This window comes from Henckelia pumila, chromosome 1 (genome assembly GCF_033568475.1).
Source record: "Henckelia pumila isolate YLH828 chromosome 1, ASM3356847v2, whole genome shotgun sequence".
NCBI lineage: Eukaryota > Viridiplantae > Streptophyta > Magnoliopsida > Lamiales > Gesneriaceae > Henckelia > Henckelia pumila.
Window position 1 is genome coordinate 2,508,420 of NC_133120.1, and position 18,278 is coordinate 2,526,697.

Here is an 18,278-nt window from a genome sequence, read left to right on the forward strand (position 1 = left end):
ATACAACCAAATCGAAGGTTCAGGGTAAAAAAATTTCTACCCTCTAAAACCTCACACTCTCGGATCCTCAATCCTGCTGAGAGCAGCCTGGACCGTCCAGCCTTAAACCTGTCCCGCCACAAGGTACACCACAATACCCAAACACAGGGGCGTGAGCGACTACGCTCAATACATAAGCAATGATATAAGTACAAATATGCGCACACAAATGATTTAAAATCCCAGGTAAAACACTTGCTCAAGGCGCAAGAAATATACAGTACCTCGGGATGCAGTCATACATAAAATCGTGCATGTGCTAAGGCGGTAAAACATGCTAAAACATAATAAAACATATAGCACATACTCATGCAAAATACATGAAAATATATTATGTTGGCTATCTCGGTTAGTACTTACGTACTTCTACAACTGCTGGTCAAAATCTAGCTCCGCTGGTCTAGACTCCAAGCCTACTAGTCCAGTTACTGCTACTACAATACAAATATCCATGCATCATTAATTAAGCTCTAAAAGCCTTAACTAAACTATTGAATACTCCTAAATATTTTTAGGAAGCCAAAGTTATACCTACGTCCGTCGTCAGACCTTTGCTGTCGATAGCCTCGAAACTAGGCCACAGCTTTGCTACGACGCCTGGATCGCTATGCCACTTTCGGATTCTCAATAGGATGCCTAGAAACCTTTAAAACCGACTAAAGGAGCTAAGTAGAGAAGAGAGGAGGTAAAATGGTTCATTTTAAAATGACCCTCAACACCCCTATAAATAAGACACTACTGGAACCTCCGATGCGCCATCGGAGCTTCCGATCTCCCTTATCCTCCACGTGTCCTTTCCTCACTGGCTGGCCATGGATAAGCAGAATCGGAACCTCTGTTCCAGACCGGAGCTTCCGTTGTCTCACCCATCATGGCTGACGTAATATTATCGGAGCTTCCGTTGCACACCGGAGCTTCCGATCACCATCGGAGCTTCCGTTCCCTCCAACGGAGATTCCGTTATGATCATGACCCTAATTTCTTATTTTGCATTGATTAATCCCTTAATTACCTTTAATTAGTAACGGGTCACTACAGATATGTATAGCTAGGAGTCAAAAGTGAATATATTTACATTCCCTATTATGTTCTTATTATCTACTGCTATGAAATAAAATGCAATAGATTAAAATATAAGGAATGAGAAACCTTAGTCGTGATGGTGTTTTCAAGTCTTGACAAGGCACTCGTTGATATTTATACTGAATCTGCTTCAAGACTTGCTGGTAAACAACTTCAGTTGTTTGTGGTCATCTTTAGCTCAACATCTGTGCTTTCTTCTTTCTTTGTCAAAATTTTTTTAGGGATTCTTAACAGTAAGGTAGACAAAGATCTCCTTAAAGTTGCAGCTGTTAGAGGTGATGGATGAATTGTTCGTTCATAACATGTCTTCTGGTTCTGATACATCATTCTGGAAAGAGAAAAGGGATCCTCGCTCTGATAACACTTGTCAGGATCGAAATGCTGATGCTAGGGTAGAACAAATAGTGAGAAGCTAATTGTTCTACTGAAAGACTTAAAAGGCATCTACTGGTCCAGCAGTGAGTTCAGCAGTGTTAGCCGGTGAACTCTCCTTTTCTCTGAATCTCCAGAAGTCAACCAACAAGATATAGTTGTGCAGAAAAAGGTCAATTAGGAGATTTGACTAGCATCATCTGAATCTACTAGAGTATGGCAATGAGTATAAAAGCAGTAGATGACACAAAGATTGTTTCTGGATGTTCGGAGACTCAATTGTTTCTACGTCACCCTTTCTTCTGATTCTTCCAAAAGGTACCACTAGAAGACTTTGAGTACTACAACACTTGCAACACCCCACCTCAGCTAAGTCTTATTCTACTGCCTACAACTGAGACTCCTAGCTATGAATCAGTTCTCTAATGATTCTTACAAGAGTGTTTTGGTCAGTTCACACAACTGATTAGTTTACAGAGATTGTACAACTCAACACATAACACTAAGTGATCCTAAAAGATCTATTATATCTTGATGCGTGTGCTAGTGTTCTTCGACTTTTGTAAATGAACTTATTTTGTAAGCGTTGAACTCTTATTCAATGTATATAACAACTGAAAGTGTTCAGTTACTTCTTTGTAAATGATGTGAGATCTTGTAAGCCGATGTATTGTTCTGAATGTTTTGAATCAAGTCCTGTTAAAGAAATATTTTGTTCACAATCCCACAAAAGTCTGCTATTTGTTTCAACTCCCTATTTTGGCCAATTTACCGAAATACCCTGATATTGTTTTTTTTAAAAAAAGAAAACTTTATTCTGCTGAGAAATCGTTGCTTTCCCTCGGTCCTTCTTGATTCTCCTCTCTCGAGCCCTTCTCCGTCAATCTTAATAGTTTAATCCTTCAAAAAAAATGTCGCAGATCTGTGTTTACTCCGGCAATGTTGAAGATCTGCATTGACGTGGGTTGGAGCGAATTGTCTATCTTTGTGCTCAAAGTGAAATTTTCACAGATTTGCAGGTTAGATTTAAGTTTTGAAATCTTTTAAATTTTGGGCGAATAAATTATTGTCATAGCTTGATGTATGTCTTACAAATTTAAAATGTTGAATTGATGAAATTGTTTGAGATTTTTATGATTATAGAGGTGGTGTTGAGTTTTCGTGCATTGGGTAAGTTTTACTGATTAGCGTATGAATATCAATTTTTTCGTTCATTGCTGGGAATGCAGTTCATTTGATGAGCATTTGTGATAGATTAGCTGATATTTCGTATCGTTCTCGATTATAATGTTTTAATTCTTAATCTGGGGGTTTTAGTGTTGTATTATTACTGTGTTTGAAATTATTAGAATTAAAATCTAGTATTCTAAATTTGTTATTTTGTATTGTTTGTGTGTAATATATTAAAAAAGAATGTATTATGCTTCGATTTACTGTATTGAAAAGCATTCTCCTTTTGTAGTTTGAGAATGGAATCTGGAAGTGGGCCTTGCAATCTTTCGTTTTTTAGTTGCTGTAAATTCAAGCAACAGTTGTTTGTCATCTCAATCTTCAGTGGTTGTAGCTTGATGGATGTTTTTGCGAGTCTGAGCAAAAAATTTGCAAAAATATCTCCGGAATCCATTATTCTTCAATATGTAGCTCCATTGCATTGAAAGAGTGGGTGCCCGGTGAGCCAACTTGTGGCTAAGGGCTTTGATGACTCTTTGTATAAACAATCTTTTGTTTAATATTATTTACACTTTTATTAATGGCAATGACTTTATCTTTCTTCATATTGTTATATTGTGATATACTATTGTTGTTTTGATAAAGACATTGAATATACTATAGTGTATGTAAGATGTGGTAGAACATGGAGATGTCTATCATGAAACACATCTTATAGTCACTGTATATTCTAAACTGTTCCTAGTCGATTGAGCCGTCCGATAATAAGGATAAGGATCGCTCGAGTTTGAGACTAGCATTTGCGATGCGGAGTACCACGTTTCATTGGTAAGGAACATAGAGATGTTCGAAGCATGCAAATGGATATTCATATGATGAATGATCGAACTACCCTATCCGAACTTTCCAAGTGGTTATCACTTATCGAGTGGATATAGTCCGCGGTTTTGGTTGTACACCATTAGTCCTTACTACTTGAAACATCATTGAGACTCTATATGCTAGTACTGTGCTTTGACTCGTTTACCGACTCTATTGGGGTCATCAGGTGTCGGGATTGGGTACAGTTACAACACATATAGGAGTCGATGCTTTGTTGTCAAGGATTCACCACATACTTGCGAGTGTGGATATCCTATGCGATCTGAGGAGATATTAGTGTGACGAATCTCTGGCCAGAGTACATGATGTGGTTTAAGAAATGGTTTCTTAGTAGCACATACGATGTCACTATTTGATCTTCAAGATGCATTGCATAGTTATCGAATCTAGAACGACTCTTGATTTACCAATGGTTGTTGATTCGATCGGGATATATGGATGAAGGGACCGTACTGTACGCTAACCAAAATCTATTGGTTCTGAACATGCGGGCTTTGCTTGTCGGGCTTGAACTTATGACTAATGGGCCCTAAGCTGTTAGTGGCCTACATTATAAATAAGTTATTGCAGTACAGAAATTAGACACAACAGGTCACAAAATATTTTTAAAACCCTAGCTGCGTTTTTAATAAGTGGCCGCCCCTCCCTCCCTCTGCTCGAAAAATCCAGCCTGTGAATTTGAATTGCAGTCTGGTTTAACGGATCAAATTCGTTAATCTCTTCGTAGAAACTTCTGATAGATTTTCTAGTGCAATCTATCAGAGGGATTAAATATCCGTTCGTGGACCAGATTGAAGAACAGTTCGTCCATCAGTTCCAGGGATATAAAACAAGAGCAGAGCAATCTGTTGGTGTCCAAAATCTCGATTCGAGATTAAAGGTAAAAATTTTATAATCGTTATTTAATTTTTACACACACACAATTTAATCATAAGGTTGATACCTATTATGGAATCGTTCCATACAAAATTTTTAAACTTCCGCTGCACCGGGTATCAATCCTAATTGATCTGATCGCCGAGTTCTCCAACAGTGGTATCAGAGCCAGGTTGCTCAGATCAAGCGATTAAATTAATCGATTGTACAAAAATTTTTTAAGCCTCGGTTTTTGAAACAAAATAAATATTTAAAAATAAAATTTATTTTTTTCGGGCAAAAATCCGGGCAGCGATTGGATCGCTGCCCGGAGCAGGGGCAGCGCACGGCGCTGCCCAGGGCGGCACACGGCGCTGGGCGCTGCGCAGGGCTGCGCACGGCGCTGCCCTAGGGGCAGCCGGGCTGCCCGAGAATGTCCCGGGCGGCCCGCGGAAAAATTAATTTTTTAATTTTTAAATTAAATTTTAATATGTTAAAATTCTATTTTTGGTCCGATCGAAAATTGTTTTTGATTGGTCCACGAGGCGTCGGATCGAATTGTTCGAGTCCGAAAATTTTAAAATTGATTTTTGGATAAATTTGAATTTTTGGAAAATTTAAATATTTTATCCGTTAAATTGAATTTTGAAATTAATTATTTTTGGTACAATTGATGATAAGATATGATCTTATGGATATATTGAGTAAAATATGATTTTATGTATAAAATTGGATTTTATAGATAAAATATGATTTTATTTGATAAAAAGATAAAATATAATTTTGTATGTAAAATAAGATTTTATATATGAAATATGATTTTATCCTTTTAAATTTAAATTGTCATTGCATGTTATGCAATAAATTAATTTTGAATTAAATGTTATTGGATAAGGATGATCGATTGCCATGACCAATTTATTAGGTGTATGTTAGGAATTTACATTTGTTTTTATTGTTGTTGGTTTTATTAATGGGTCTGGTTTATGGCTCAATATGAATTGTCATATGTAATAAAAGTGGGCTTGGTTTATGGCCCGTTCCCACCCCTTAAAATGTATCCCCTACTTGTCATTGTTATTTATTGTAAATACATTAGATTTAGTGGGAGATCAAGATTTGAAGATGGAGGTGGGCCCAGCAGACAATAAAGACAGAAGAAATGTAAATTGGAAGCTCAATGTAATAGGATTGCATTGCATACTGCATATTACCTAGGATTGGACTAAGACTCGTGATTGGCAACCACGGGTCGATTAGAAATGGAATCGATCATCCTATATAATATGTGATATTATAGTTGTATGCATGTTTTAGACAAAATTGTGTGAATCCGACAAGCATACAAAACTTTAAAAACGATGAGACAAATTTTCAAAAATAAAATCCCTCATTTTAAATATGATTTAAAATTGATATCAAGATAAATAAAGGAAATTTAAATTTTTTTAAATGTTCTTACCTTCCATCAACGATCAATGTATGAGATGCTACCCGCGGATACGGTCCGGCTCATATTATTGGGGGGGACCGTTCGTCGGAAAGCTGTACATTGGATCGACACATGTTGTAAGTTGGGTGGAACTCCCATGGGATCGGCTCATATTATTGGGGGATCCACATGGCGACCTTCCATCACAACTTAATATTGATGGGTCATCTTGACATGTCACAATAAACGGCGTCATATTATTGGGCCCTTATTGGACATGAGGTAAAAACGTGGAGGTTGCTTTGGAAGCAATTGGGCTCTACCTTTTGAAATTATGGTTGGCTGATATTATTCGGGACCATAGATTGTCAATTGGACTCCATGTTCTCACTAAGGAAAACAGTTTCCCGTTTTCACTAGAGGGTAGTGAAATCGTTAAAATAGTAGGAGTGAGATTCATAAAATAAATATCGCCTATTTTATGTCTTAGTAAATTGCTTAAACAATCACTGATATTTGTCTGTTTCTTTTCAGTATTTCATAAGATGAATTCGCGTAATCCACTTTTCTCGATCCTCGAACAAAATAAGTTGACTGGCGCAAACTATACGGAATGGTTCCGTAAGTTGAAGATTGTCTTGACTTCGGAGAAGATGCTCTACGTGTTAGAAAAATCTCCTCCGAAGGAAGCACCAGCTGACGTAAGTCCGGAAGAGTTAGCCAAGCTTGATACATGGTGGGACCATGATATCAAGACCAAATGCTATATGCAAGCCTCGATGTCTGATGAACTCCAGAGGCGATTTGAGGACACCGAGAATGCTGCTGACATTCACGTTCAACTCAAGGAACTTTTTGGGGCTCAATCGAGGGCTGAAAGGTTCGCTACTGTAAAGGAGCTAATGACGTGTCGCATGCGTGAAGGGACTTCGGTCCGTGATCATGGGGTACGAGTGATTTGGCTCATACAGAAGTTGGTAACCCTTGATTTGGTGTTGGAGCATGAACTCAACGTGGATTTACTACTTCTGTCTCTTCCTTCTTCGTTTGACAGATTTGTGGTGAATTTCAATATGAACAAGATAGAGGCCTCCCTTGAAGAGATGGTCAATATGCTTGTGACATATGAATCCACATTAAAGAAGGATAAACCGGATTTCTTGGTGGGCTCCTCTTCTTCTGCTAAGAAGGGGCCAAGTACAAAGGGCAAGAAACGTTCTGCCCCACCCAAGAAAATCGAACCCGAGAAGAAGTACAAGACAAAGGCTTCAAACATGGAAAAATCCAAGGATGTTTGCCATTACTGCAAGAAGCCCGGTCATTGGAAGCGTAACTGCAAGGAATATCTAGAGCAGTTGCGAACTGCGAAGGGTATGTTCTATATTGAAATAAATGTTTCACTTAATACTACTTCTTGGGTATTGGATACCGGATGTGGATCTCACATTTGCAATGATTTGCAGGTGATGACAAGAAGTCGCAAGCTTAGAATGGGTGAGACCCAGCTGAGGCTCGGAAATGGTTCCAGAGTTGAAGCTAAAGCCGTGGGAGATGTTTATTTAATTTTGCAGAACGGTTTTAAGTTACTTTTAAGAGATGTTTTATTTGTTCCGGGTTTGATTAAAAACATTATTTCTGTTTCTATGCTTGATAGAGATGGTTATTCTTGCAATTTTGTGAATGGGATTTGCAATATTTACAAGAATGAATGTTTGATTGGAAATGGACAACTTGAAAACGATCTATACAACTTAAAACTAAAAGACGTTCCAATAAATTATGTTGATAAACCGGCAACAACAAACAAAAGGAAAATCGATAGCCAAAACCCGGCAAACCTTTGGCACGCTAGGCTAGGTCATATTTCCTCAAGGAGGATGAACAAGCTAGTGGGAGAGGGCATGTTTGATATGTCTGATATTAACTTTCTACCTACTTGTGAATCCTGCCTGAAAGGAAAAATGACTAAATCTCCTTTTAAGGGGAAACCTGAGCGTAGTCAAAATCTGTTGGATTTGATCCATACAGATGTTTGTGGTCCATTTAGAGTTGGTACTCAATATGGCCACACCTACTTCATTACCTTTACTGATGATTATTCGAAGTATGGGTATTTATATTTAATGAAATATAAGTCTGAAGCGTTTGAAAAGTTCAAAGAATTCAAGGCTGAAGTAGAAAACAAGCTAGGTAAAAGTATTAAAGCACTTCGATCGGATCGAGGTGGAGAATACTTAAGTACCGAGTTTTTGGACTATCTAAAAGAGAATGGGATTCTCTCTCAGTGGACTCCTCCTATGACACCACGGCTTAATGGTGTATCGGAGCATCGTAATCGAACTTTGTTGGACATGGTTCGATCCATGATGAGCTTCACTGAGCTTCCACCTTCGTTTTGGGGCTATGCGCTTGAAACGACGGTATTGTTGTTGAACAACGTCCATACTAAAGCAGTGGACAAAACACCATACGAGTTATGGAATGGCAAAGCTCCTAAGTATTCGTACTTGAGGATTTGGGGATGTCCTGCTTACGTGAAGCGGACAGTGGGAGATAAGTTGGATAGTCGATCCAGCTTATGTTATTTTGTAGGGTATCCGAAGAATTCAATCGGATATTATTTCTATTATCCTGCTGAAACAAAGGTGTTTGTTTCAAGGAATGCCACCTTCTTGGAGAAGGAGTTCTTATTGGATAAGAAAGGCGAGATGATGGAACTCGAAGAAATTCGAGAAGAACCCGAAATACAAAATAACGATCCTACACCTCAGGAACCATTGATAGACACGCCTGTACCTAGAAGATCCGAGAGGACTTCTAGACCTCCTATTCGATGTGGTCTTCTTCTTGAAGGGGATCAAGATGAACCCGATGTTGGATGTGATCCAAGAAACTTCAAGGAAGCAATTTCTGATGCGGATTCAAATTTATGGCTTGAAGCTATGCAGTCGGAAATAGATTCGATGCATACAAACCAAGTTTGGTCTTTAGTAGATCCTCCCGATGGAATTGTTCCAATAAGGTGTAAATGGATCTACAAGAGAAAGCTTGGGCCTGATGGTAAGGTATTGACCTACAAGGCGCGATTGGTGGCAAAAGGTTATACTCAAAGACAAGGAGTTGACTATGATGAAACCTTTTCACCAGTTGCAATGTTCAAGTCCATAAGAATCCTTATTGCCATAGTTGCATGGTATGACTATGAGATATGACAAATGGATGTGAAGACTGCTTTTCTTAATGGAGACATTAAGGAAGAAATCTATATGAAGCAGCCTGAGGGGTTCACATCCATGGGAAGCGAGCATAAGGTATGCAAGCTTCAGAGATCAATTTATGGTCTAAAACAAGCATCAAGAAGTTGGAACCTGAAATTTGATGAAACAATAAAAGATTTTGGTTTCATCAAGAATCCGGAGGAACCATGCGTGTACAAGAAAGTAGTTAAGGATGTTGTGACATTCTTAGTACTTTATGTTGATGACATCCTACTCATTGGGAATGATGTAGGGATGTTGCAGTCAACAAATATATGGTTATCAGGTAGATTCTCGATGAAGGATTTGAGTGAGGCATCCTATATTCTAGGGATACAGATCTATAGAGATAGATCTAAGAGAATGATAGGACTCACTCAGTCAACCTACATCGACACCATATTGAAACGGTTTTCAATGGATGGGTCCAAGAGAGGACATCTACCCATGTGTCATGGAGTTTCTCTATCCAAGTCTATGTGTCCCAAGACGGATGAAGAGATAGAGAAAATGACACATATACCATATGCGTCAGCCATAGGTAGTATCATGTATGGGATGATATCTACCAGACCGGATGTAGCATTTGCTCTGAGTGTCACGAGCAGATATCAAGATAATCCCGGTCAAATGCATTGGAAAGCCGTGAAGGACATTCTTAAGTACTTACGAAGGACTAAGAATATGTTCATGGTATATGGAGGAAGAGAACTAAAATTGGAAGGCTATACCGACTCTAGCTTCCAAAGTGACGTGGATGACTCGAAGTCAACCTCTGGATTTGTGTTTATGCTCAATGGCGGTGCTGTCTCTTGGAAGAGTTCCAAGCAAGACACCACAGCGGATTCCACCACTGAAGCAGAATACATTGCAGCATCAGCTGCTGCTAAAGAGGCCGTTTGGATGAGGAATTTCGTCCAAGAGTTGGGCGTCATTCCTGAAGTTGTTGGTCCAGTCCCGGTGTACTGTGACAACACGGGTGCCATTGCTCAGGCAAAGGAACCAAGGTCTCATCAAAGATCCAAACACGTACTGAGGAAATACCACATCATCCGGGAGATTGTGGAAAGAGGAGACATCACTGTCGAAAGAGTGGCCTCTGCAGACAATATCGCTGATCCACTTACTAAGCCCTTGCCAGGACCATTATTTGACAAACATCGCGAAACAATGGGTCTACGTAGTATGACTAGTTGGCTATAGGGCAAGTGGGAGATTGAAAGAGTGGGTGCCCGGTGAGCCAACTTGTGGCTAAGGGCTTTGATGACTCTTTGTATAAACAATCTTTTGTTTAATATTATTTACACTTTTATTAATGTCAATGACTTTATCTTTCTTCATATTGTTATATTGTGATATACTATTGTTGTTTTGATAAAGACCTTGAATATACTATAGTGTATGTAAGATGTGGTAGAACATGGAGATGTCTATCATGAAACACATCTTATAGTCACTGTATATTCTAAACTGTTCCTAGTCGATTGAGCCATCCGATAATAAGGATAAGGATCGCTCGAGTTTGAGACTAGCATTTGCGATGCGGAGTACCACGTTTCATTGGTAAGGAACATAGAGATGTTCGAAGCATGCAAATGGATATTCATATGATGAATGATCGAACTACCCTATCCGGACTTTCCAAGTGGTTATCACTTATCGAGTGGATATAGTCCGCGGTTTTGGTTGTACACCATTAGTCCTTACTACTTGAAACATCATTGAGACTCTATATGCTAGTACTGTGCTTTGACTCGTTTACCGACTCTATTGGGGTCATCAGGTGTCGGGATTGGGTACAGTTACAACACATATAGGAGTCGATGCTTTGTTGTCAAGGATTCACCACATACTTGCGAGTGTGGATATCCTATGCGATCTGAGGAGATATTAGTGTGACGAATCTCTGGCCAGAGTACATGATGTGGTTTAAGAAATGGTTTCTTAGTAGCACATGCGATGTCACTATTTGATCTTCAAGATGTATTGCATAGTTATCGAATCTCGAACGACTCTCGATATACCAATGGTTGTTGATTCGATCGGGATATATGGATGAAGGGGCCGTACTGTACGCTAACCAAAATCTATTGGTTCTTGTAGGCACTATCAGTGATACCTAGGGAATCATGGGGCGATGTTGCTAGGCGCTCTTACCATGATTCGATGGGCAAGTCGGAAATTGTTGTTCCGAGTCACAAGGAGTTGTGAGCCCACGGCTAGCTGTATCCCTGAACCATTGAGGGTCACACAGTGTAATGGATTTTTAATCCCCGTTGAGATAGTTAAATTTAAAGAGTTAAATTTAATGAACAAAGAAGTTGGAATTCTTAATTATGAGTAGAGGAGTAAGATTTTCTAAAATGACATAGGGATGGACATTTTTGGAAACCACTGAATTCGGATTCAGAAAAATTTATCTTGACTTTAAAAGGTGCAGAAATGGTTTCTGTGCACATTGGTGAAATCGGTTTATCAATCGGAGTCACGATGAATTTTATATTAATTTCTGAACATGCGGGCTTTGCTTGTCGGGCTTGAACTTATGACTAATGGGCCCTAAGCTGTTAGTGGCCTACATTATAAATAAGTTATTGCAGTACAGAAATTAGACACAACAGGTCACAAAATATTTTTAAAACCCTAGCTGCGTTTTTAATAAGTGGCCGCCCCCTCCCTCCCTCTGCTCGAAAAATCCAGCCTGTGAATTTTGAATTGCAGTCTGGTTTAACGGATCAAATTCGTTAATCTCTTCGTAGAAACTTCTGATAGATTTTCTAGTGCAATCTATCAGAGGGATTAAATATCCGTTCGTGGACCTGATTGAAGAACAGTTCGTCCATCAGTTCCAGGGATATACAACAAGAGCAGAGCAATCTGTTGGTGTCCAAAATCTCGATTCGAGATTAAAGGTAAAAATTTTATAATCGTTATTTAATTTTTACACACATACAATTTAATCGTATGGTTGATACCTATTATGGAATCGTTCCATACAAAATTTTTAAACTTCCGCTGCACCGGGTATCAATCCTAATTGATCTGATCGCCGAGTTCTCCAACATGCATAAGATGCTTGTGTCTTTGAATGATGATGATGATGTCCTTAATATGATTCATCTTCATATGTGTGTAAAGCTTACGACGATTGAATTGAGGGCAGAGAATAAAATGAACACTTCAACAACTTGAATGATGGGAGGTAAAATACATTTACTATTATTTTCCGTACTTTCATTCTCCTATTTTGATTTGTTTAGTAACATGTTTAATAAAAAAAATTAAAGGTAAAATATTGTAGATTGCTTTGTACAAATTATCAATTAGCTGTTTTAAACCAAGATTAATTTTTTAAAAATTTAAAATTTGTTTTTGTGGTTATTGTTCTTTTTTATCTTATTAATTGTATATTAAACTGGTAAGGGCTGATGAGGAAGACACGCAGTCTAAGAGTGACAACGAGGTTGAACAGCCCCCTTGCGCCAATACTATAGATGCCTCGATTAATTGTATTCGTGATGTAGGACAAACATTCAAGGGTACTGGTGAATTTAGGAATTATTTGAAAAACTTTTCTGTTGCCACAAGACGTTCATTTATGTATGTAAAAAATGACAGCGAGAAGGTTATTGCGATTTGTAGTGAAAAGAGCTGCGATTGGAGAATTTATGCTTCGAAACATAAAAGAGACAATCTTTTTGTCATCAGAAAATGTAAACTGCAACATAATTGTGGTGAGAATAATCTACGTAGCCGAGGTCATCCTAGAGCCGATGCTCATTGGATAGCGAATGTTGTGAAAGGAAAATTGAGAGGAGAGCCCTCTTATCATCCGTGTACAATGCAGATGGACTTGCAAAGAGATTTTGGGGTAGAGTTAGAATATCGCAAAGTTTGGAAGGGTAAAGAGTTGGCGATGCATGATATTCATGGCACAGATGAAGGATGCTATGATAGATTAAGATGGTACTATGTTGCTGTTAAAAATACTAATCCTGATAGTGTTGTAGAGCGTGAGATTGAACATTTGACTAAAAAATTCAGACGGTTGTTCATTTGTTTTCATTCATGTGGCGTCGGGTTTGTTAGTGGTTGTAGGTCATTGATATTTTTGGATGGTACTCATATAAAGAATAAGTATAAAGGATGCATCTTAATTGATGTGTCGAAAGATGCGAACGATGATCTTTTCACAATTGTTTATGTCATAGTAGATGCGGAGAATGATGCGAACTGGGACTGGTTTTGTTATCATCTGAGTTGTGTGCTTCTTTACTATCAATGCATTCCATTCGACGAGTTCACATTTTTCTCGGACAGACATCCCAGTATTATCAAGGCAGTGAATCAAGTATTTGTTGGGAGTCACCATGCTTATTGTTTGAGACATTTAGTGGATAATTTCGTTAAGCAGGTAAATTCAAAATTACGTATCCTTGAGCAATTTTACTTTAATTTTTTCATATTATCTGATCATTTTAAGCTCAATCTAAATTTTTATTAATTTTTTTAGGTGTTGAGAAGTTATCCCAGGCATAACAAAAAGCATTGGTCTTCGGTATTCAAGAAAGCTGCGTATGCTCCGTGTTTTCAAGAGTACGAGCAACATATTAACAATATATTAGAGTCTATGCAACTTGCCAGAGGGTTTATTGTAAATTCTGATCCACAGAGTTGGGCCAATTCATTGTTTGTTGGAAATAGATGGGGTATTATAAATAACAATATAACCGAGTGTTGGAATAGTTGGGTTAGGTCAGCTCGTCATATGCCTATTGTTGCTATGGTTGATCACATACGCGTGCAGATAATGAAAATGATTCACCGACGACGTTAATCAACTTTACTCATGACCAAGGAATTAAGTCCAAGAAAAGATAAGTCTGTTGTAAGTGCATATATGGAATCCCGAACATTAAGAGTTCAGCATTCGTGTGATTGGAAGTTTGAGGTTGTTGATGGTGAAAAGTCATTTGCCGTGGATTTAGTGGATATGACTTGTTCATGTAGAGTTTGGCAGATCAATAAGATTCCGTGCAAGCATGCTTGCTCTGCCATTGAGGCTAAATCTATGTCTGTGTATGATTTTTGTGACAAGTATTTCAAGATCGAAGTGTATCGCGCTGCGTATAAAGGACATATTAATCTTATCCCAACCTTTGACATTAGTGAGTCATGTGTTGCTGAATCCGATATAATTCAAGCTCCTTCTGTGCGTAGTCAGCCCGATCGTAGAAGGACGAAGAGAATACCATCGCAAGTTAATACATGTGTCTCAACATGTGGTCGTTGTCATGCGAGAGGACACAATAGATGCAGTTGCAAGGAACCTATAGATTAGCTGTAATTGGTTAAAAATATGATGTTTCAATTATTTTTTATTTGCATAACTTTTTTAACAGAAATTATTCATAAATTAATCTTGACTGTTCAAAAAATATGCAGGAAAAAGCGATTACTGGAAGGTGGTTCGAGCATGAAATTTCCCTTGAAAAGGCACACACCACTACAAAAAAAACTCCTAAAGACAACATTTTTTATCAGTTGTGGTAAGGGGTTTAAAACTGTTGTAGAAGGCTGTGTTGTTAAAAAGCACGCTCAAAGAAAACAATTTTTAACTATTGTCTTTTCTCTAAAAGACAACAGCTTTTAACTGTTGTCTTTGAGCGTGATTTTTAACAACACAGCCTTCTATAACAGTTTTAAACCCCTTATCACAACTGATAAAAATGTTATCTTTTTTCAAATAAAAAACAAAAAAAATTAAATTAAATATACAAATTTTCAATATTATAAATAATTTAAAATACAAAATTCAAAAATAAAATTTAATATACAAATTTCCAACATTAGGAAATAATATTTACAATATTTTGAATATGTATTCGGACACGTATAAAGAGTTAATTTAATAACTCGGACATATTCTAATGGTTGCTCGAATGGATCTACCCAACATTCATCTTCTCAAACAACTTTCTTCAATCTTTTCTTGAACTTGTTTAATTCAATCATGCAAAGACCTTTTTTCAACCTGCAAATATCAAATTCTACGTAGTTACACAATTATAATATTCTCATACTAGCATAAAATTCATTATAGTACTTATCAAAACTTAATCAATAAGTTTATCAATCTTTTTTCGCAAATCCTCGATTCTTTGATATTGTTGAAAAAATATCAAATTTTACATAAGAATAACTTGGAAAACGCAGATCATGTGGATATGGAAAAAAGAAACAGGAAGCTACAGAGCAGCACTCAAACCACATAAATCTCTAATTCAATAAATTAGCAGTAAATTACTAGTTGACCTGAGCTTTCTTGGGGAAGCCAACAAGCGTACTGACTAGTAAGCATATATATATGTATAACAATGCATGTACCTCAATTTTTTTTTGAACCAAAAGTTGGTTCAATAATAATTCATTATCTATGATTTGTCATTGAAATTCAATTTCTACTTGGAGTGGAGTAACAAGTAAGCACATGTATAACAATGCATACAACAATATCTATTTACACGCACATACTATGCTCTCGCAACACTTTATTTACATTTTTCCATAACTATCTAGATGCATGGCACCCGCTACTTAACTATCATCCCTCAGTAATGGACAAGTGATGATCAACTTAACTCTAATTTAATGGATTTTCAGAAAGTCAAATTAAATTTTCTGAACCATAAACTAACCGGCTGGTGGTTTGCAGACTTGCTCGAATTTTAACCACCCACAAGCTTAACAAAACAATCTTCGCTGCAAAATGAAAGCCCTAAAACTTAGTTGCAATGGTAAATATATAAATCTAATGAATACTGTGGGGCCTCGGGTTGCTAATCTCAAATCTTAAGGGGCAATTAATGAATAAGCATCATTAATCTAATAAAGAAAGAATAAGGATCAAGAAATTTTTTTTTTTTCTAAAGGGGGGTGGGCTCGGGCGGTCAAAAACTACCGCCCGGGTGCCCCTGATTTTTCCTAAAACAGAAGGCTCGCGCTCGGGCTGCTAAAAACTGCAGCTCGGGCGCTTCCTGGGCAGAATTTCACCCTGTTTTTCAGCAGCCATTCTTGATCCTTTCCATCCATTCCAAGCTATCAAATTCAAGTCTAAAACATGTATATAAGGTCCAAATCATGCATATAAACATAAACAATGTCTCAAACATCTATACATGTATTTGTTACATCGAACAAGTCGCTAAATAACGATAAACGACATAAACTATCTCAAGTTTCATACATGCATTCCAAAACCAACAAGTTCTAAGGTTTGATGCTTTTAGATCTCAAAACTTCATCTAGAACCCGAGTCCTCACGTGCTAGACTCTCTCCCAGCTATCAATAACGTCGATGACCAGCTTCTGCCCCATCTGTTGTTGTGCACACATACAAAACAAGACAACAGCCGGATACACTCCGATGAGAAATCAATCTCAGTATAACCAACATATAGAAAGCATTAAATAAATCATATCGACTTTATTTAAACTCGACTCAACAAATAAAGCAAATTAACGCTTCGCATAAGAACTGATTCATATAACTTCGAGGCCATCAAGATTCATAAATGATCTTGACATGGATATCCATCTTACGAGTTCGTAACCGACTCGCGAATAAGGTTAACAGCAACCTTGGCATAGAATCAATTCAATATAGCATCATATCAACTCAAATTTAAAGATCCACTACCTGGGATGGATCGACAACATCACAATCAAATCAAAAACATAAACAAGTATGTGGTTTTTACGGGCCAACTCAAAAATAGTCGTTCTTGAGTTTCAAAGTCCCTACTTCGCGATGTCGTCATTATACCTTCTAATATCTCGGTTCTGAACTCTTCAATCTGAAATATAACAACCAAAATACTCATATCAAACTTCATTCAAGACTATTATTTTAGAGACGAATCAAAACCATTAATCGATCGTCAATCAAACTCATTTCAAACCTCAACTCTTTCTTCTTCGGTTTAACTCGGCGTCTTGAATCGTTGGCCTTCAAACTCGATTGAAATTGAAGAATAAAAATTCTATAACATTCATAACATCTAGATAACAACTTCAACTCAGATATAGGCTATCGAAACGGTCCAAAAACTCGAATCGACGGCGTAGCAATTGAAAATCGGTAACCGACGTAATCCCGATATCATTTCTAACTTCAACCAACTCATACCTGTATTCAAATCAATAACCAGCTGATATATCATTCAAATCTTCATCTCAATAGCTATAATAATTCATTTACATGATGGAATCATGCTTCAACATAAATAACATAAGCTCATCAATTTGGTTTCGAAATAGAATCGCATAAACGTCGATAACCATAATCAAGAGCTCAAAACCTGATCTCTGCCCCCAAACTAATTTTGAAATTCAAATAAAACATCATAAAACTTACACGAGATCGAAGCCCTCGTCGTAAGGATTTCAGAACAATTTACGAAATCAAAATCGGATAACCGAAGCAAAAGTTACAAGGATTTGAAGATCACAATTTCAAAGGAAAATGAAGAAGATGGTCTCTCGGCTTTGCTCTGTTCTGAAAATTCTGAATATGCATAAACATACACGTACTCATGCTGAGTAATCAATTAACAATCTGATAACTTTCAAGCATAATTGCAGTGTAGCCCCTCAATTCTTCACTATTTGTAATTTGGTCTTTGGCCCTTATTTTAATTCAATTTCAATCCTAAATAATTTAAGAATATTAGAATTTAAATCAAAACTCTAAATATTCCCAAATCAAATATACTCGGATTAAAATTAAATAAATTCGGATTAATAATAATTAATCCCGGGCCTTACATTTCTCCCCCACTAAGACATGAGTTCGTCCTCGAATTCATAAACAGTATAGATATGCAGACTGCATGCTTATAAGAATAAAGAATAACTGAAAACTGAATAAGAACTCACATCAGTGGAATAGATTAGGAAATCGTTGCTTCATATCATCTTCAACTTCCGACGTCGCTTCTTCAACTCCGTGCCGACTCCATTGAATCTTCACCAATGGAATGGTCTTCGATCGGAGTTGTTTTGTCTTCCTATCAAGAATCTGAATAGGTCGCTCGAAGTAGCAAAGAGTGTCATCCAACACAGCTTCATCAGATCGAATTACATGAGATGCATCAAATATATACTTCCTCAACATCGATAATGAAAGA

The 18,278-nt window shown here is 37.4% G+C and overlaps 2 protein-coding genes across 2 annotated transcripts; both read left to right on the forward strand.

Annotated features, from left to right (window-relative positions):
- Window positions 1-1,735: 1,735 nt before the first annotated feature.
- On the forward strand, window positions 1,736-13,927 carry LOC140877903 (uncharacterized). The gene is made up of 4 exons (XM_073281508.1): window positions 1,736-1,812; window positions 2,415-2,513; window positions 12,514-13,504; window positions 13,604-13,927. Exons 1-4 carry the CDS (start codon window positions 1,736-1,738, stop codon window positions 13,925-13,927), a joined length of 1,491 nt encoding a protein of 496 aa, XP_073137609.1.
- Window positions 13,928-13,939: 12 nt separating this feature from the next.
- On the forward strand, window positions 13,940-14,570 carry LOC140877915 (uncharacterized). The gene is made up of 2 exons (XM_073281520.1): window positions 13,940-14,306; window positions 14,536-14,570. The coding sequence occupies exons 1-2, from the start codon at window positions 13,940-13,942 to the stop codon at window positions 14,568-14,570; spliced, it is 402 nt and encodes a 133-aa protein (XP_073137621.1).
- The last annotated feature ends 3,708 nt before the right edge of the window (window positions 14,571-18,278 follow it).